Here is a 20,814-nt window from a genome sequence, read left to right as displayed (position 1 = left end):
TTCCCTAATATCTGTTTTTATTTCCTGTTTTTGTTACCTGGAACGTTTGCATGAAATCAGGATTGCAGAGTTTAAGAGTTCATCTAGTATCTGGTTTTTTTCCATCTCAGTCCGCAACCTTCTTTGACATCTGTGTTACTGCAGCAACCAACTGGTAGAGGAGGAGGAGAAGCTAATGAACTTAAGTGTTGCATTCTGTTATTCAATATGTCTTCTTGAATTCATACCCGGGCATTTTCTTGGAAGCATTTCCATCCTGTGATTCTGTCACCTTTGAAATGACATACATAATGGTGTGCAGCAATCTGTATACTGCAGAGAACATCATCGAGCCTTAATTTCGAATATATTGATATCCCAGTATCGCAACTTCAATTTTTTTCTGGCTTTTAGGTTATATTTGTTTTTATTCTCTCGTGCTTGGGCTTGACTTGGGCGTTCATATACAGCTGCACCCCCCCTACCCGCACACTCCCCCCCCCCGCCCCGGAGATTTTGTACTGATTTAAAGCGTGAACCTGGGCATTCGAATTCTCCATGGAAACCAATTTGAAAGGATTAAGACCCCCGCAAGATCAATGAAAAACTCCCAAAAGGGAGGTTCTAATTCGTAGTGATCTTCTGCAGAACTAAGAAGGGGAAAATTAAATTTACTGGTAACCAGAAAATAACCATTTTCTTAGATACTTACGCCTACAGCCCTCAATATACACAGAACTATAAACATAGAATATATGTAGGAATATATAGCTTTTATTGGTCTGAATCTGGGGTGATTGCATTACTTATGAATGGCAAAGTCAACTAAGGGATGTGCTGTGCATGCCAAATGAGTGCCAGTAAAACCTTTAACAACAAACATTTTTATGGATTTTGTTTAGAAACATTTTAAAAAGAAAAGAAGTTATTAAAGCCCTTTTTTCAAATTTTACTATTTTGTTGATAATATTTTTAAAATTCCACTGACTTTATGCTCCAATTGGTTTTGTATAGATTTTTTGAAGTGAGGAGTAAAAGAATATTTAATTAGAAGTTTTAGGAAGAATCATTTAAAGTCATAGAGTCTACTTTTCAGTCTCAGTGCCTTATGTTTGAGGTTATCATCTTTGTGGCTGGAAAGGACTGGCCTGCATCAGTGTCTGGTTCAGGATTGCATATAGCAAAAATAATGTTCAATCATTTGGGAAAAGAAAGCGGGTGTATTTTGAGTAATGTTTATTTGAAAGGTGATAAGGGGTTTGAAATATTTGATGTGCAAGTTGAATTAATGGGCAAATCGTAGAAAGAGGTCAAAGGTCCCAAACTAATATTGTATAGTTCATAATTATTCTGCATTTTTATTCCGTTATTATAGAAGTAAATGAATTAATTCTAGTGCTGTTAAGAACCGAATGTCAGATAAAGAAATATTGATATTCACACGCAAGCCTCCTGTTTTTCAGAAATGCAAAATCATCATAACATTAGCAACGTGAATATGCAGCGTTCATTAAAAGAGATAAATGAAGAGTTTTATTCCGTGGAATATGAGGACATTGACTCAGCCACCGCATATTCAGGTTCCAAGTGCCTGCGTTCTCTCAAACTAAGTGTAACAAGTACAGATGCACTTGATGACTGTGAAGTCATAGATGATATAGAAGAATTGAAACAAAGAATTAAGAATATGAAGTCTGAGCTTGAGAAGTACAAACTGTTCATGTTTCATTTACAGACCTCTGACCAGTTTTTATCGAGTGGTATTTCCAATATAGTTTTGAGTGACACAGCCTTGCCCATGGAAGGACATGTTACACAAGTGCAAGAAACAGCTATGCAAGAAATCAAAACATTTTCTAATGTACCTCAGCTGGTGGATTATGAGAGCCACCCCGAAAACAGGAATTCAGAGTCTTCAAAAGCACCTGATACATGGACAGCACAAAACCTTAAGGAACTACTATCAGCAAGTGAGGCAGAACTTGAAAAAGAGCAAATTGCAAATATGTGTCTTGATGAAATGTACCATCTTCAGAACAAACTGAGAGAAGCATCACCATCCACGTGAGTAAAGCTGTTACTGTTTCAGGTTCCTTTTTGTAAACAGCAATACCAAATAACATAGGAAGGTAATACGAAGATAATTTTATTCACTTAGGAGCGTGTTGTTATAGTAAAGGCTGAATTTCACTATCATTAACATAAAGCAACTGAAACATTTAGTTAAAAGACTCCTTGAAGTACATAACAGTATTTCTCTTGCAACAGAACTACTCCTGATAAGCTCATATCATCCTCTGTAGCGATTATATGCCAGACACCTGTGTCTCTCCCCACACCTCAGGTCCGCAACTCTCTTCGCTGCCAGACACCCTCTCTTGAGCAAAGTCAGATCTCCTCAGGTTACATTGTGAGACGGGCTGACTTCTGTAATCAAAGTAGTACAGTTTTGCATCACTCAGGTTTTTTTCAGGTGACAAGTGTTAGAAAATGGAACATCCCATTTAAGATAGCAATGTTTCCATGGGCAATTGGCTGACAGATTCATGCTAGCCCTTCTGTTTGTGTGACCACACTTTATGTATAAAATAAGAAGTTTATGCTCTAGTTATAATTTATTTTGCAATTGAGTGCCGTAATGCCTTCCTTTGAAGGATGTGAAAGTACATATATATAGAAATTAATGAATGAAATTTTATTGCATAAGCTCATAAGCTGGAAAATCATTTATGGGGGTGCTGGAAAGTGTCAGTCTTGGTTTTTGTGTGATAAGGCCGGGGGCAGCATTTTGGTTAGCATATATACAAATCACAGACATAAAATGGAGTCCCATAAGACCAAACCTTTTTTAACTTCTCCCCCCCCGCCTTTTTTTTTGCCCCTCTAATAACGTTATTGTCCTGAGGGCCTATAGAATGGCAGGAAGTATATGAAAGGTATTCAGGTTGTTGGCTTTCTTCAGAATGCTTCAGTAGAAATATTTAGAGACACTGAGCAACCACCAACATGGATGATTGTATATCTCTTAGTATTACTGTCATAAAATACAATTGTGCTACATAGTGCATATAAATTTACATACCTTGAAAATATACCTCATCCATTTTACAAAGGAAGATCTAACTGTGTAAATTAAGGAATGAGGCAGTATGGAGCACTGTAAAGTTTTTATGGCCACAGTCTAGGACAACTACATGAGTCACAGGTGACAGACCCAAAAATGAGTTATGTATCTCTTCCTATACAAATGACAATAAAAATTCTATAACAATGCACATTGTCATAGATTTTGTTTATGCCCCATATTTTGTTTGATTCTCTGCAGCTTTTCAGATCCCCTCTCTCTTTCTCTCCGCTAATGTATGATTCTGTAGAAAGAAGTCTGTCTGTGATACAGACAGTGGCAGTATAAAGGGGATGTCTATATTTGCAAGTGTGGAATAAGTTCAGTTGATCTGAGTTGAAATTTATATCCTGGCTTGTGGAGTACAAGAGTTTGGACGCTACGGTGGTTGTCATGGTCATGTCTCTGGTAATAAGCATACAGAGACGTGCAGAATTTTCAGACTGGGTGAAACCATCAGCTCAAAGTCCAATATTGTGCTCCTGGCAGGAAATACGTAAAGTTTCAGAAGAAGGGACAGCTCCATCTGTTCTTCCATAGTGAATTAAAAAAAAAACCCAAACAAACCAACAAAAAACCAACCAGTCAGGAAAAATATGTGTATTCTTAAAAATTCTTTTCATGTATTCACTCTTATTTACTTCAGTTTGGCACCTTTGCATGCCATCCGGCTTATTTCCAAGCAGACAAACAAGTCATCACTTTAGTTTCTGCCCATCTTACAAATGAAGCAGTTAAGTGAAGGATAATAATCCACAAGTTATGCCTAAAAATACAAAACCGAACAGTTAGACAATACATTTCTCATTGTGGCTGTAAAAGCATTTCAAAAGAAAAATTGAGTCACATAAAATTATAGCTTTGGAATATAAGTTTAATTCACTTTTTATTTATATTTAAATGTTATTTATGGTCAGAAAATTACTTTAAAGATAATTTCATTTTCTCAGATATGATTCATTAGTTCATTCACAAGCTCGAGAGCTCTCCTTTCAATGCCAACAAATTAAAGAGGTCCGCAGTGGTTGTGTCGCTTACCATCAACATCTGACGAGCCTTATTAAAGCTTTTGAGGAACTGCTTCAAGCCAGTGATGTAGATTATTATGTTGCTGAAGGCTTCCGTGAACAACTGAATCAAAGTGTGCTATTGTTTGAGAAGCTAGAAAGGAAATTCCTGTATGGTAAGTAGCAGCATTTTGTGCTTATTGTCTGAGATATATTAACGTTCTCGAAATGTGAAGGTTTTTTTTATTCTTTTTAGTGAAAAGGAAGCCCTACTTTCTCTTGGTTGCTTTTAAGTGATTTATAGGGAGGACTGTCTTGGAAGATAAAATTTTAGTGCTCCAACAAGACTGGATTTTACTTTTGTAGTTGTCTTCTGTATTGACACCTTCCATTTTGAGTTTATCTTAGCACATGCATATTTTAACTGTTCAAAATATAGTGGTTATAGTTTAGTAAAAGTTTAGTTACAAGGAAGCTTCAGGATTTTCTGTTTCAGGAAAAAGCCCAGCTGACTTCGTTGAGCCTAAGCACTGGCTATCTTCATGGAAAGGTTCTCCTGGGCATGGTTCACAGTTGGTTTTTAACGTAATCTATGTTTAACTAAAAAGAAAAAAATCGGGTTCCTGAATTTCAGGAAATTCAGGAAATTCCTGAAATGTTCCTAAAAAACAGGTTCCTGAAGGTTTTCCCCTAATATGCAGTCGCTTGCAAGAAGGGTAAATGCAGTGCAGAGATCTGGGCTGTGCTTTTAGAGAGAAAGAAGAAATTATCATAGAGTAGTCCATCTAGGTAATTTTCTATGGCCAATGCCTTTAAAGAAACTGCAAGGAATCCTGCATTGGACAGTTGGAAGATTATGCCATGCTGATTTGCAGTTTATTGATATTCCTGTAGAAATAACAGAAGTTAAATTGTATGCAGGTGTAAAATCATCTGTCACTGGATGCACCAAGGAAAAGAGCCGTAGACTTTATGGAGAAACCCACCCAAATGGTGCACATAGAAAATTAAAAGAAGGGGGGAGAAAGGGAAGATATATTTGGTTAGAAGGCAGAGGAGAATAATTCCTTTCAGAATTTTGAGTAGCTCGTGAATTTAAGAGACTGTGGTATTGCAAATTGGCATGTATTTGAGGGTTTCTGTAGGGTCTAATTGTAGAACAATAGCCTCCTGAGCGGGGGCCCTAGGAGAAGTCAGCCAGAGAAGTGTTGTCCTGGTGTTAGAGAAAGCAGAGTGCTGAATGGAGTGTATACAGGAATGGACATAGTAATGTGTACCAGTAAGCAAAGCCCTTTTAATTATCAGTGAGAACTGGCATATTATCTGAAAAATGGGAGCTTACACATCTGAAAAATGCTCTTGTCCTTTGACTGTTTATCCCAGTTCCCCCACCTATTGTCTGGCAAAGCATTAAGTTGGAAAAACAAAGCCTTAAACATCTAAGAAGTGGGACCATATCAGGAGATGTATTATTCCTGACATTTCTAATTATTTTCCTAAGAGACCTGCATCTTGCTGCCAAATAGTCTAGCTGGTTAAGAAAAGCATGCTATCTTTCATAACAGAGAGCTAAAATGCAACCATGTTTTGTAAAACGAGCATCAAAATCGACGTTTGTCACCTGAAGGAAGAGTATATCATGCACATTGCCTTCAGTCCATAGATTGAAGAAAGTTAGCAGCAAAGTGATGGAAAAGGGATGCTAACATGAGTGAAATTCAGCAAGAAAGACCTTTTCCTGTCCTCACAAGTGTTGCTCTTTCTGACCCAAAGAGCTAGCAATACTTCCACAGATGTCAGCTGCAAAACTGACATTGTCAGCGAAACACTTGAGGTGGCCTGAAATAGGGACCCTGACCCCTACGTCTTCCTGAAATTGGCTCTAGAAGATCGCTTTGTTCAGAAACATTCAGGGCCCAGCCATTCAATGATCTGTATTCTGCCTTTCATTAAAGATAGTGGCAGCATGTTGCAGTTTCGATTGCTCATATAAAGGAGTTGTATATGAGAAAAAGGTATTATGGCTAGTCTGTCATAGCAGTGTAATAAAAGATTGAGTGTATTCAATGATTTCAGTGGCTACAGAGGTTCCTTGCATTACAAATGAGAAGACTGTGTAGCGAATAAACATTAAATGCCTTGAAAAAAATCCCCAAACCAACAGATGGTATCCTATATACTATGAAAAGTCACTGACAACCGAGACAATTCAATATATCTAGCACAATGGTGTTGCATTGAATCACACATTAAAATAAAATGATGTTTGTAGGGTTATAAAGAACATCCAGCATACTAAGAATTGACTGTAAAGAAGAAGCATAAACAACCGTCTGTCTCCGTGTTTCCATCCTGACCTTCAGTTCATTCCCCTGAAATTTCAGCTGTGCAACTCTCGCCTGCCACTTTGCTTAATTGCACAAAAATTTTAAAATACGGGGAGCCAAGGTGACACCACGAAACTCTTATTTCCTTATTTAAATTAGTGTCTGAGTCCAGGTCTCTTGCACTGAATTGTGCTTGAGCTCACACACTATACCACTGAGAATATTGCAGGCAAAATCCTGTGTATGCCCCTTTATTAAGGATAACTGGTTAGCCTGACTCTGGGTGGACAAAATCCAAGTGAGATGGAATTGTTTTTATATAATTTTTATTGAAGTAGTAATGGCATGTACCTCTAATCCTTTTGCCATATAGCACAATGTTTTACATCTGTATGCTAACTAAAACACCAAGGCTGTAAAATCTGGCACCTGTGGTAGCTAGTAATTTTTTTTCAACTCCAGAGAAAGCTATTGCTTTGTTGCTGGGCTATAAATAGTTTCGTTCATGTACAACATTTGACATTAATACATAGTGTGTTGAGTATCTGTTGACTTCTCTAATTTCTCGTTCATTTACCATTCTATATTTAAATAGTTTAAGATGGAGGGGAAAAAAGTATAATTCTCAAGATCTGTTTTTAATCAGATATTTCTGCTTTGCAGGAGAATCAATAGGTACAGAAGTTACTATACTTTATGAATTAGCTCAAAGGTAAGAATGCAACTGAAAGTTTATCAAACATAGGGTCGTTGGGTAAGTTGATAAGGATGCCCCATGTTTTGTAGCACAACTTCCACTGTTTTGCTTTTTGGGAGGGCTTTGCTTATGTTGTCTGTTTCATTAATATCCATTTTGTTAATAAAATATCCATAGAAAACAAGCTAAGGCTTTTTTCCCCACGTCTCAGCAAGCAGCTGAGATACTGAGAGGATCTGTCATGCTACCAGGATTGTTCCTTTTATGAACAAACAAAACATGTGCCATAATACACTGTTGCGGATGTTCAGATATTATCCTAATTGCAGCTTCTGGGAGGGATAGTCAGCTAACTTTCTGTTTCTGTGACCTTGGGGGCTAGCTCAGGATCACTGAAGTACAGTGCTGTTGAACTTCATTCGCAAAACACCCTTATGCTGAAGGTGAAGAGAGCAGGTGTTGTTATGCTGCATATGTTGGTTTTATGCCAGCCTGGGATTCTTCTGTGCTACAGAAATCCTGAGCTGCCTGTTGAAGGCAGCTCGAGGTCCCCATAACGCCAAGGTGACTGCCTGGTGCTGGAATGTGAACACTAGGCTGGAGGTCCAGTGATTGCTCCTGCTGACTTCGGGGAGGTCTCAGTTTCAGTCTTGATACACACCTCTGATGTGTAGTGGTTTGTCATGTTCTGTCGTGTAAATTCACTTGCTTTACCTGTGTCCTGTAAATTTGACACCATGCTCTCTGTTCATGCTTCCAAAGTAATAAAATAATTTTTATATTTTTAAACGTTTTGTTTGGCACAAAAGGGATAACGAGAAGAACACCACAATGTACCAGCAACTGAAGGATGAATCACCTGTACCATCTGCTCTTCATAGCTTGTCTGACTTTGATTTGTCAGAAAAGTCATCTCTTGGATCACCTGAGCACAGGCATGACCTAGAAGGACAGCATGGCACACTGGCGCTTCTGCCAAATAAGTTTCCCCCAGGTAATTTTTTTCCCACTGAACATTCGCTAGATACTGGGAAAATGTGATAAGTAAGACACAAGGGAATTAATTAAGAAATAATGAAGAATGTTTGTCTGCTTCAGCTTTCCAGTATCTTGCATAATCATTGCAATTTCAGTAATAAGGCATACAGAGATGACAACGATTTGAACTACCTCCTGTTTGAAACAAAATTAACTATGATATTTTCTGTCTTTGTTGTTTTAGAGTATCATCTTTTACAGTACTCCAGACGGTCTTTAAATAGACAAGTTATAAGAGGAAAATAGACAATTGTCAAGAGATTATTACATTGAAAAAGAGAGATTTTCTAATTTTATAAAAGCCAGTATTGTGTTTCCTTGAGAATTGTAAGTGCTGCATAATTAATAAGTGGTGTCATGTTTGACCTGGATAGTTTCACTAAGCACAAGTGATGCTTGCAGTAGTTTGCTATAGGCAGCGATGAAAATTTAATAGCTGAGATAGCACGTATTTTCAGGAGAAAAATATTGCAGAGTAAACCAGGAGTGTATGACATGGATAAACTGACAAATAAGATAGTGACAGTTAGAAGAGATAAGTTCCTGAGCAAAGCTGAAACTTACAGCCAATGGAAGAAAAATTGTAGAATGGCAAAGCAAGAAGGAAAAGGTACGGTAATGAAACTCGATAGAACAGATTTATTTATTACGGTATGCATTGTGTAAGTCAAAGTCAAATTTATATCTGAGTTACTCTGGTAAGCTTCTTATTGTTATAAGGAAAAATGTATACTATGGGTGCGTCGAGCCCGAATGTGAAGCTGTGTTGCAGAACTTTGGATTCATTTCCCAGTATGGGGAATGTTTTACCTAGATAAAATTGTTATCTACTACAGTCTTGTAGGAACTTCAAAGAAATCTGAAGAGCCTTAAAACTGGACCGTTAAAATGTAGAGTAGGAGTTTTCACTAAATGCACGGTGTGGGTACTATATGAAAAAAGACTGTTGTGGAGTCAGATATTTAATGTGTGACATTTTGAACATCTCTGTATCATTTTTTAGTATTAACACACATTAGATTTGACAGGAGTACATGGTGTAAAGGAATACAAACGTTTACTCTAAATAAGAAGTGGTCTCTTCGTTTATGTAGAGTTATTAATGGAGCATCTGCAAGAAATTAGAATCCTGAGACAACGTTTAGAATACTCCATAAAAACTAATGAGAGACTGAGGAAGCAGCTTGAGAGACAAGTAACAGACAAGGAACTAGATCAAGGTAAGAATTTATTTCATTACAAATTAAATCCACCTTTCCTGCTTAAAGCCGGAGGGATCAAATGCTGCTGGAAATGTTTTGTGTGCTTTTTTGAATAAACCCCACCCCTTTACAGTTGGAAAATGATGTGCCCTTCTCTGAGTACTGCTGCATCTTGAGCTCCATCAGCAGACACAGCTTTTCCACGCTGCCTGTAGAGTGGCATAAATACAGATCTAATGTGCCTCTTCCTTGAGTCCATTGCCTGAAGTGTATCCAGTACCAATGCACAAATCTTTTATGGGATACAGGTACACTACACAGCCTCAAACCTACAGTTGCACTTACTGCTAAGAGAATAGGACTACCAGGTAGTTTTATGATATTTGACGATGCTGTGGTTGAATTTCATACAGAGAATTGAAAGACCCCCTAGTTCTGTTACCAGCAAACAGCCTGCTTTTTTTTTTTTTTTTGGTGCCGTTGGGATACCATTATTGTTATAATGGTCTGGGGTTTTAGGACGTCATCGTCTTCTAATTCTCTGCCATGTGCAGCCAGGGGCAGTTGCAGGAGAGGAAGCCCGTTTTATCAACATAATTTCAGGCGGCCTGGGCCCAGTATGGATACGGGAGGAGGTGCTTTGCTCTAAGTGACATTGCTGCTATTGATCCAAAGTAGGAATTTTGCGGAGTTAGCTTTCCTACGCCTACTCCGTGTATACTTGGGGTGGTCGGTACAGCACTGCTGCTAACAGAACTGTTGGAGAGGCCTTCTCTGGAATTTTCTGACTGCTTTAAAGCCAGCTTATGTTTACGTACAGGGACAAAATACCTGTGAGACAGAGCCTAGGCCATGATGTTCAGCTTGTCATTTGAATTGATTGGTGTGATAAATGTGTTCCACACAAAATGACATCCTCAGTTTTTAATGAGAAATACCTGACAGAAACTGATGGAAATTTTAACATAGAGTTGGTTTTCATTCCAAACTCTTATATAAAGTAGTGGATGAAAAATACTAAAAAGAGGTAAGCAAATTGAGAGTCGCTGCTCTCTGTTGCTAGCGTTCAGCATCTTTGAAAGCCAAGCTCTGGGGTGCGTTTAAAACTCTCCACAGGAGGGTAGGCAGGCTTTCACTACGGATGCTTTTGTAGCACCTTTTCAAGCACGCTGTACCAGGCGTACTTTCCTACACTTTACTCTGTTCTTGCTCTCCTTCCCACGTTTTCCCCCATAGGACAGTTGATTAATATGCAATATTACTCAGAGTGGAAGCAGGCAATAAATACATACATGCTTTCCTTTTACTCAGTTTCACTAATATTGACATTAGATTCATTATGTTTTACATCATCCCCATGATCCATTTCTGTTGTTGTTTAAATGGAGACTACCTGCAAATGGCAGTTTGCTTTCAGGAATAATTTACAGTGATGGAAAGGTGTATAAAAAGCATCCATTTCATTCATGAAGTATTTACACTGCTGGAAAGGCATACTGTTCTCGTGAAATAACCACACTGAAACACTTCCAGCTCTTTTACAGCTTCATAAAGATTCTGGCAAGGGCATCCATTAATGCAGTGAAAGTATATTTTCTTTATAAACTGTCTTATGCCTTCCATCTGTCTTCTTGTTGCCTTAGTGCATCTACCAATGCATGGAGGAGAAATTTGGAAAAGAAAGGAAAAAAGCAACTACCTGTTAGAACAGCTCCTTTTTCTTACTATGTTCTTTCAGTGCTTCCTGTTTCTCTCCGTTTTGAAGATCTCTTTCATGTTATCAGATATGTGTATTCTCTCTTCTAGTAATGATGCTACTTTTTTTTCCTAATAGATGGGCTTTTTTTGACTTCCAGTGTAAGAAGTTGTTTCTAAGTGAAGTTGAAGCAGATTTTAGCTTTGGAAATAATAATTCAAAACAATTTTTTACTTTTAACTTAATATCCTTACTTTGTTTTCCTTTAAAAAATAAAACCAACTTGTAACATACTTAATTGTTGACGAGAGCCTGTTAAATTCATTGGCTATTGAGTTGTTTGTTCAACCAAAGTTAATGCATAGAATTATTCTTGTCTGATAAATATTATATGGATGTATATACACACATCTGCCCACTATTTTTGCCATGCTATTTTTAATATTTAGATTTTCTAAGTATTTAAATGCCTCTGGGCTTCTAGTATTCTATAAATGACTCAAGTGCTGGTAATGACTACCTCGTTACTATAGAGCTGAGGTTTGCAGTACAAGTAGATCTAAAATAATTGCTTCAATCATTTCAAATGTTAGGCTTCAAAATAAAATCAAAGGTTTAATTTTGAGTTTCCTAGGTTTCCAATGTTATTAATGGCAGTGAACATTAAAAGGGGCTTTTGTTTGCTTTTTTAACCCGTAAGTAACGAATGTTTCTACTCAGACCTATCATCAGCTTTAGAATGCCTTTATTTTGCTTTACCTGGGAGTGAACATTTCCTTCCTCTTTGCTGTGAATTTCAATAGCGCCTGTCTTTCAGTCAGTGTTTCCTTTGAAACCTTCAAGGTACGCTTCCTTAGCACTCACTTTTTCAGCACAAAACATAATGAAAACTCAAGTGTATTGCAATTGTAGGCCCTGATGCTCCACTTTACTCTGGTTAGATGGACCTTTGCGTCTATGGAGAGCGTAATTGATGTCAGCAGGGCTCTGCACAGAAGTAGTAGTCTCAGTAGTGGGTCAAATTGCAGGATTGTGGCCTTATTACCACTGGGTCTACATTATCCCTTATTATGTAAGGTAACTAATAGTTATATTCTAAAGCCTTTCAGTAGAACTGTGATAGCATAACTTTTCAAATAGGATAAAGCTGGGTGATGGGCAATAAATTAAATTAGAATCAAGATGAGACCATCAAGCCTTGCCACTTCAAGTTGAATTGCTTTGTTAAAATCTGAAAGGAAAAAGCTTTTGAGTTCACATAGCTACCTCAACTCTTTAACATATAGATAGTAAAATGCCATTAGTGCCAGGCTTCTAGAGCCTTTGAGTCTTTCAGTAACGACAAGAGGTGCATATCATGGCATGCTACTTCCCGGTTAGGTGGTGGGTAAAAGCTTCAATTGGGATTACAATAAAATGAGATTACTCAGAGGAAGTGCAGCACGTCAAATTGAATTGAACTGCCAGAGCTGAAAGGCATCATCCTCATACATTCAGCTAATTTTTTTTGCCAGCTGGTTATTTCTCTATTAACCAAATAGTTGACACTCATGTAGTTATCTCAAGCCTTAAAGCATAGGAGATACTGGGATAACCAATCAACTGAAAAATGCTTTTAATAGTAATGTTAATTCTGGTGGGTCCTGAAGTGTTTTACTGACTATAAGCAGGTTATAAAGGGCAATAACAATTACTTGACTTACATTTCAGAGGCAGCCACCTTGAGAGTGGAATGTGGCACTTTTCAGACTGTACTGTAACATTACACATCGCTGTGGGATGAGTAGCATAAATACAGTACGTTATGAGGGTTACCTAGGCTGGAATTTGACTGACTGGATACACGATCTAACACTTACATTCATATGACTAACGCAATAAAATCCTCAGAGTGGTATTCATCAGCCTTAAGGTTTCTGAAACTCAGACATGTAGATCTGTGCCGGTTACCCAGAGCTTCTCGTGGAGGCACTGGAGAGAAGTATGTCTCTTCGGAGAACAGGGCGTCTCATCCGCAGAGAGGTGTGGAGAGGATGCATTGGACGAGTCGCTCTCTGGAGGTGCCTGTTTCTCCCCATGGCTATTGATGGAAGCCATAGGTTGGTCAACACTGGCTCAGATATCTAAATATTGAATACACGAACTTAAGAGGGATGAGTCTCCATTCCAGTGATCGTAAATGGGTTCTCAGTTTGTAAGCAGAGGCAAAGACAGTGACTCCAGCCTTATGCTCTAGACTGGCGTGGTAACAAATGTATTACCAGACTATTTACATTACTTCCTGCATTGGCCACCGTGGATTAGTTTGTAGAACATGGTGGTCCTCTGCAATGGCGCCATTAAATACAACAGAGTATGAACAGAGCAAGACTGAAATATATGGTAAACCTTTGTACCATTTGCATTATTTTCAAAGAATAGCAATGTCACAAAATACTCCTGCATTTTGTCCTGTTGGAATTTTAACTGATAGGTAAAGACTGCCAGGGATAATTTTGCAATTTTGGTAATGTCCAGCAATGAGAGGTACTTGTGATGCAGGGCTTTGGATTACTTGGCATTAACCTGAACTGCCTTTCAGTCTGTAGGGATAACCTTCAAAATATACGGGGAGAATATCTTTCATAACATGTTTTTCTGCAATTTTTTACATTGTTCTTGTCTGGAATGTTTAATCTTTAATGACCTAGAGATGACTCATAAATCATCTTTTATGTATATATTTATAGGTTCTGCAAACATTTTTATCCATGGCTCAGAGCAGCATAATTCCCTGACTTCTGAAATACATTTCCTGAGGAAGCAAAATCAAGTCCTGAATGCAATGCTAGCAAAAGGATCCAGAGGTAAAAATGTAAAACTGTGCTTTGCAGGAGTAGACTGCAACTCATTTCAGCTCAGAAAACAATAAAATATTAACAGTCCATTCATTAAACTGACTTAACCATTCTTTCCACCCCTGAAATTCCATGCTCAACCATAAGCATTAAAACCAGGGCTACCAATGATAAAGGAGTAGCAGTAATGTTCCTTCTTTCTGTTTATTTGTAGCATTTTCCATATGATATTCACTTTCATTACTCCATTCTTCTTTTTGTATTCCTTTCTTTTTATACATTATTTATCCTTTTCCCCCCATGCCGTTTATTATGTTTTTCTTGCTCCTTTTTCTCCATGCTTCCATTCTGAAGCTCTCTTACAAAAAAAAAAAAAAAAAAAAGCTCCATAGAATAGCATTATTGCTGGAAACGAAACCATTCAGTACACTCAGAAGTCTGCTGCAGGGGCTTGACTGGACAGGCCAAGTCATCTTCTTTTTGGGAACAGTTTAGAAGAGAACAGAACTGAGGGAATCTGTTTGGAAGTCTTTGTGATCTCTGAGATTAATTTTACACTTTCCTTATTTTCACACCTGTGAAGAGAGAATGTTAAAAGTCTTCCTTCTTCTTTCCCCCCAAGAAAGCCAACAACTCGCCAAATAGGTTCTTAAAAGCAGCTTAAGCTACAATTAGGTTATAACTCTCCACATTTTCAGACTGTTTGTGTAAAAGCACTGGTGCTTCTTCCAGAATCCTGTATTCTCTCATCTGTTTTAGTGCCTCTTGGTGCTTATCAGTTTGTTCAAGTTCTACTTTTTTAATTAATATATCCCTGCTTTTGTTTGTTTCCACGTTTGACAATATCAGGGTTTCTTTTTTATAAGAACCATGATGAATAGAGCATTGTTGCCCTTGTGTTTTAAAATAATGTCAGTATCTCTGGAGTTTGTAATCTTCTTTTCCTTTTATTCCTGGATGCGCTAGAGAAAGAAAAGCCTCTTAGATACCTCCTGCATGTTTTGGTCTTAGGTGCTTTCTGTCTAGTCTTAGCTTAGGTTTTCAGTAGTGAAAGAGTGGTGATGCACATTTTTAACAGCATGTGGGGATTACCATTTTCATATGCTTTCAACAGGCCTGCTGAAGACGAGGGAATGATTTTCTGATTGTTGGGAGATGGAACGATTCCTCCCTGCTGTTTCTTTGCCGAGGTTGCTGCCTCCTTTTCCGATGCTGTAAACATAGGGTCACAAAAAATTTGGGGTCCCCATAAGCCTCTCTGATTGCAGCTGTCTCAGAATGCTCAGTTGCCCTTATCAGCAATTCTTTGTCCCAGAACCAGTTTGGCGAAATAGCTTGTGCCAAGGAAGGAAGGACTGATACGATACATTTGGCAGATGAATAGAGCTGGGAAGGAGAGGACAGAGGGATTTCTGTAAGACAAAGAGGAACATGAATGCAACATGCCCTAGAACAATCCTACTGTGTTCTTTTCTTCCTAAAGAGAAGTCAAATCCATGATTTTGTGAGGATTGGCAAAATTCATGTGCCTGCTTTGGGACCCTGCTGACACTAGTTGTTGAATACTATCCTTCTGACCAAATTCCAAGAGGTGTTATGGGCATTTGGCGTATAAGGCTGTACACAGGTTTTTACTGAGCCTTTGTGAGTCCTGGGGGTTAAATGTTGCACGTTACAGAAAATGCAGCTAGCGATAAGTCATTAGAAAATTGAAATACTGAAATCCTAAAACTCACGAGAGCAGCTGTTATTTTCTGACAGTCTCTGAAAAAGCTGGTTTTATTAAAAAGCGTAGCTTTAGTGGGTTGTGGGCATTGCAAATACCTTGTGTTTCTTCTTGTTTCAGATAAACAAAAAGAAAATGAAAAGTTAAGAGAATCTCTTTCTAAAAAGAATGCAATCATTGAGCATCTTCATGAGGATTATGAATGCATCAAGAAAGAAAATGAAAGGTTGCAAAAACAAATTGGCCAAAAGGAGGATGAAACCAGATATCTGACATGTCAGATTTACAGCAGTCGTAATGAATTAAACAGGTATTGATTCTGTCTGTATTTAGACATTCATTTAGAGAAGAAAATTGTCAACGTGACAAGCATGTGTTTAGCCATAGCTGTTAACATTAATGAGGTGCATAGATAATATTCAAAAGGCAAGGGAAGAATTGTGGAGGAAAGGGGAATGGATTTTAGGTTTTGAAACAAAAGATAAGAATTTAACGCTTAACTTTGCCGTTTATTGGGACTTAACAGGTTGCAAACAGAAATTAATGTAAAGCAATGTCAGCTCTCTGAGAATGAGAGGTTACTGCAGTCACTCCGAACTGAGATCAAGGTTTATGAAAAGTTGGATGAAGCAAGAAGGAAGAGGACAGGTATAAATGCACAATTGTTTCTATACCCTTAGCCCTTGCAACCCTTCCCTCTCTGAATATGATCTTGTCAAAGGACAGTAGGGCTAGGTCATGATTTCTTTGTTTCTACTTGTGTCTGCTATGCAAAGTAGAACTGACTACTTGATGGTAAAATGCTGCTTTTTACTTAGGAATGTAACTGCGAGGTTGAGATGTGTGATATGTTCTGACTAGGCACACCCAAGTTTCCTTTACCTTTTTAGCTAAGCTAAAAACAAATACTGAAGATTCAGTGGCTCAGGCTGGATAAGCTTTGTGGGGATCTTAGATATTTACTTGTCATCTCAATACATGCTGCTGCAGCCTCACAGGTACTGCTTACTCAGGTAGCTTGTCCTTTCTCTTGTCTGAATATGAGGGTAGTGTCTCCTCCCTAGGGCTGGGGAGAAGTGCTGGCACTGTTTTCTGAACGAGACATTTAATAATTTCCTGTCCACTTTTCTGTCACTAAAGGTGAGGGGTAGGAAGGAGACTTGCATGAGTTCTTCCTACCCCTTTTAAAGAAGCTATACCACCGCATAGCTGTTGGTATGGTTGGGTAAAGAAGTGGAATGCTGTTCACTGCTGCGTACTCGTTACAGGATCCAGCAAATTTCCCATTGGAAGTTCTTGTAAAACTTGATTTTTTTTTTTTGCTTCCTGCCACTTTAAGTAATATGCCCTGCTGTTACTGTATTTCATGCCTAGCTGCAGCAGAAGAGCCCTGTTGGCATAAGGCTTTCAGCCAGAGTAGGCTCAGGGATAGAAGTAAGTTTGCTTGCAGAACTGGTAATGTAATTAGAGAGTAGCAGCACCCTCTTCCTGCAGTTGAGCCCCTTCCCACTGTCTGGAGAACAGTTTGATTTCAGCGTGAGAGAATACATGGAATTGTTTATGTACTGACCTCCTCCTATGAAAAGAGGAACACAGCTCTTACTTTTTTCAGGTTCAGATCTGTTCCTCTGGTTGCCAGGTGATCACTATTTTCTTCTTCCGTCTGTAGAAAACTAAACTCCCAATTCTACTCCATCCCTTCGCCGCACTCTGAGATTACCTATTCCTTTTACTTTCCCCAGACTGTGCATTAATGCACTTCAAATTTTGTAAATTCTCTTCATTCACTTTTTATTATATTTTTTTGCTTTTGGCATGAGACTTACTAGCTTTTATGGACAACGTAAAAAATAATTTTCGGCTCTTTAAATCTTTCAAGGGTAGAAGCCATTAAGACATGCTTTTTTGTCAAACCATTATCTTAATGCTGTTTGTAGTTAATTCTTAATATTGAGGATAAAGCTGGCTATAATTTACTTGCTCAGCATTCTGATAATGGCTAATACTATTTTAATTGTTAAAGATGTTAAGTGTTTTTTTTGAAATTGCCTCAGATCCCAGATGTGATGCATCAGAAGAATTCCGAAAAGATCAGAATAATCCACTTGACTTACATGAACTATTGACTGAAATACAGAGTTTGCGAGTGCAGCTTGAAAGAAGCATAGAGACAAACAAGTCTTTGCATGAAAAGTTAGAGGAACAGCTTTCAAAAAAAAAGAGAGAGGAAGTGGGATCAGTGTCAGCTGTGAATATCAACTACCTTTTCAAACAAGAATCTCAGCATTATGCGGGAATGAACGGTACTGTGCCATACATGCTTTTGTTATACTGTAGAACCTGTGCCTTGTTCTTTAAAGATGCTCTTAAAGCCTTCTACAACATCAAGTGTACATTTGGGAGCTGCCCATCGGCCTTTCAAATCCCTATCCTGTTAGAGCTATTAGTGCACGGGGAGGTGAAACGCATGCTGCGTGGTCTTACAGCCTCCAGCTGTCACTTCCTTTTCATTCAAGAAAAACATTTGCAGACAGTCTCTGGGATGGAAGGATGCCTACATGAAATTGCTGTAAATTTTGCTTACCTGGGGGTTCTTTTTTTAATGCAGAGCTCTATAGTATTCGCTAAGGGTGACTATGTATTACTCAAGAATGATCAATAAGTGCGCTAAATGGTCTTTGTATAAATCAGTTGTCCACTTTTTGATCCTGAGGAATATTTTACCTTTATTTCAATCACCGTTAAGTGATACTGTTTTAGCAAATCAGGGAAAATGTAGTGTTTACACACAGGGTTAGATTATGGTCCCAATGTAGATGTACATGGGATACAGAGGGCACCAGAATGTTCTTCCTTGCTGCTGAAGCACTCTGCACAGTAGCAGCTTTCTGTATGCCCAGCATAAAACCACCTCTCCAACTGCCTGTACAGGTATACTTCGTGTTATGGGAAGCAACAATAATGGGGCTTTTTAGGTTCATACCCTTCACTTGAACATGCCTACCTAAATCTTATGCGCCACACAGAGCAATAGCACCAGTCACAGGATTAGTGTGAGAGCTCGTGGGGCACAACTGGGTTTTTTACCACCTTACTTCTTTTGTGAGTCTATCGTGTCCAATCAGAATCATACTTCAGTTGAAATACGTAATGAGCAAATCTCTACGGTACTGTGTACAAGAAAGATAGATGCGGAATGTAGCAGATAACATTTACGGGTTGCTACCATTCTCTGTGCACTTATACTTGAACACTAAATTACAGTCACGTGCTCCATATGGGAATGGTTCCTTAGGGCCAGTCATGATCAAGTAGGTGTGGAACAGCTACTGTGGCGAACCTGTACCACCAGTATCCCCAAATTGCATTTGTTCCTGCTTAGTTTCTAGGTAGAATCCTAGATGATGCTTTTGATGTGCATCAGGTAGAGTAGGTAGGAGCTGGAGAAGCATGTTATTTCTTTAAAAAAATGACGAATAGAGTTATAATAGCTTGGTTTGGTATGGACCAGAAAGAGTCCTTGGAATGTCAACAGCTGAATTTGTTAGCTTTCTAGATGCACTGTGATTAGTCCTTACGCATAGGTACTTAGGGAATTTGGAAGGTCTGAAGAGGGCGGATATAGATATGATCTTAAGTATGGCATAGCTGTGGAGAGCATCATACTTTTTGTGGAGTTAATGGGAAGCTTACATTTGTTGATTAAAGTATCTTCATCAGGATGTATTTTAGATTTTCTGACTATGACTTGATTTTGGGAGATATCTAGAACTTTGGATAGATGCTGAAAAGATTAATGTAGGTAAATACTGGAAGATACATGGTGTGGTACCACAAAATTAGCTGTTTCCCTGCTTCCTGAGTCCAAGTGCAGCATCAGCAAAAAAAAAAGGAATAGAAATAGAGCTAGGAAGTTTTTTTAATGCATGTTTAACTTCTACTAATACACTCTTCCTTGTCCCGTTTTTATGTATAGAAAATCTTTGCAAATGCCCTGCTACCAGCAGAAACGTTTGTAAGCTGCAGAAACATGGGCATTGCATCTCGCTAGTGAAAACAGGTACATACAAAAGTATCTTAAACGTGCATGTTATCAGTATCCCAGACTTGCTGTTTAAGAGAAGTCTAGTGTCAATTAGTTCTACATGTAAGGATAAAAAAAAATTAAAATGTTTTTTGGTCCCAGGTACGCACTCAGCCTCTAAAGACGATTTAGACAGCACTTCACACTGCAGTAGCACTTCATCTTCCAGTACGGCATGTACCCCACGTCTTGTGCCTGGACATCGTATGTGGGCAGACAAAAATGGGCGCCACGTTCTTGGCTTGATTGAGGATTATAATGCTCTGCGGAAACAGATTGCAGAAGGGCAACAGGTTTTAGCAGAAATGGAGATTTCTTTAAGAGAGGTCACTGGTACGAAACTGCAGGAGCCTGGAATAAAGGTAAACAGTGAAATCTGTCAGAGGATGGTGAATTTTACCTAGAGGTGCAGAATGTATAGATTAGAAAAGCAAAAAACTGGGTTAATGGTGCAGGAGGCACCATTAACTGACTAACTCTGTCAGGACACCTCAACCTTGACAGTCCAAGTCTCATCTAGATGCCAGCACCTATTTGTGATTCTGGGTTAATGAGGCTACGGATAAATTAGTTAATTCTGGTCCTTTAATAAGCAATCTCACTTTTACTTGCAACTTGAGATGAGGTGAAACTACTTGCTTTTACCATGGAAATTGGTGATTGTTACACTGGAAAAGATAAAAAAGCCAAACAAAAACAATAACAGAAAAACCCAGGTAAAACTCTAAAATGCTTTAGAAAGGTCTTAAACTAGGGCTATGTATCAGTAACCTAAGGATAAAAATAATTGAGATTTTCTTGTAATGAAGGCTTGGGATAAACCCAGGAAATACAAGACAGTTAAAAGAAATCTGATATACAGCTGGTAAAGTTCCCTGCTTACTTGTATTCAGCCCTTTAGTAATACCAGGTGATAACTGTACATTACTGATTGATGTATGCTAATAGAGGTTTTTTTATATTAGGAAAACTTAAATATTTTTCCACTTCCTGGTATCAGTTGAACACTTCAGCAGTATCAGTAGCTAGTCTAGAAACTTGAATATCTCATTAATGATCAAATATTGTCCTCTAAGACATAGTGTATCATCCTTTCT

At 38.3% G+C, this 20,814-nt stretch overlaps 1 protein-coding gene across 1 annotated transcript in view; it reads left to right on the top strand.

Moving 5' to 3' along the window:
- CDK5RAP2 (CDK5 regulatory subunit associated protein 2) overlaps window positions 1–20,814 on the top strand; it is an 83,634-nt gene that overhangs the window by 54,086 nt on the left and 8,734 nt on the right. The window contains exons 25-35 of the mRNA XM_059828637.1: window positions 1,443–2,043; window positions 4,054–4,286; window positions 7,101–7,149; window positions 7,944–8,128; window positions 9,267–9,392; window positions 13,800–13,916; window positions 15,754–15,943; window positions 16,160–16,281; window positions 17,688–17,936; window positions 19,610–19,693; window positions 19,820–20,079. Coding sequence (XP_059684620.1) covers window positions 1,443–2,043; window positions 4,054–4,286; window positions 7,101–7,149; window positions 7,944–8,128; window positions 9,267–9,392; window positions 13,800–13,916; window positions 15,754–15,943; window positions 16,160–16,281; window positions 17,688–17,936; window positions 19,610–19,693; window positions 19,820–20,079 — 2,216 coding nt within the window. The remainder of the gene's footprint in view (window positions 1–1,442; window positions 2,044–4,053; window positions 4,287–7,100; window positions 7,150–7,943; window positions 8,129–9,266; window positions 9,393–13,799; window positions 13,917–15,753; window positions 15,944–16,159; window positions 16,282–17,687; window positions 17,937–19,609; window positions 19,694–19,819; window positions 20,080–20,814) is intronic.

Source organism: Gavia stellata, chromosome 24 (assembly GCF_030936135.1).
Source record: "Gavia stellata isolate bGavSte3 chromosome 24, bGavSte3.hap2, whole genome shotgun sequence".
NCBI lineage: Eukaryota > Metazoa > Chordata > Aves > Gaviiformes > Gaviidae > Gavia > Gavia stellata.
The sequence above is the reverse complement of the archived record's forward strand: the minus strand, read 5'-3'. Positions and strand labels throughout refer to the sequence as shown.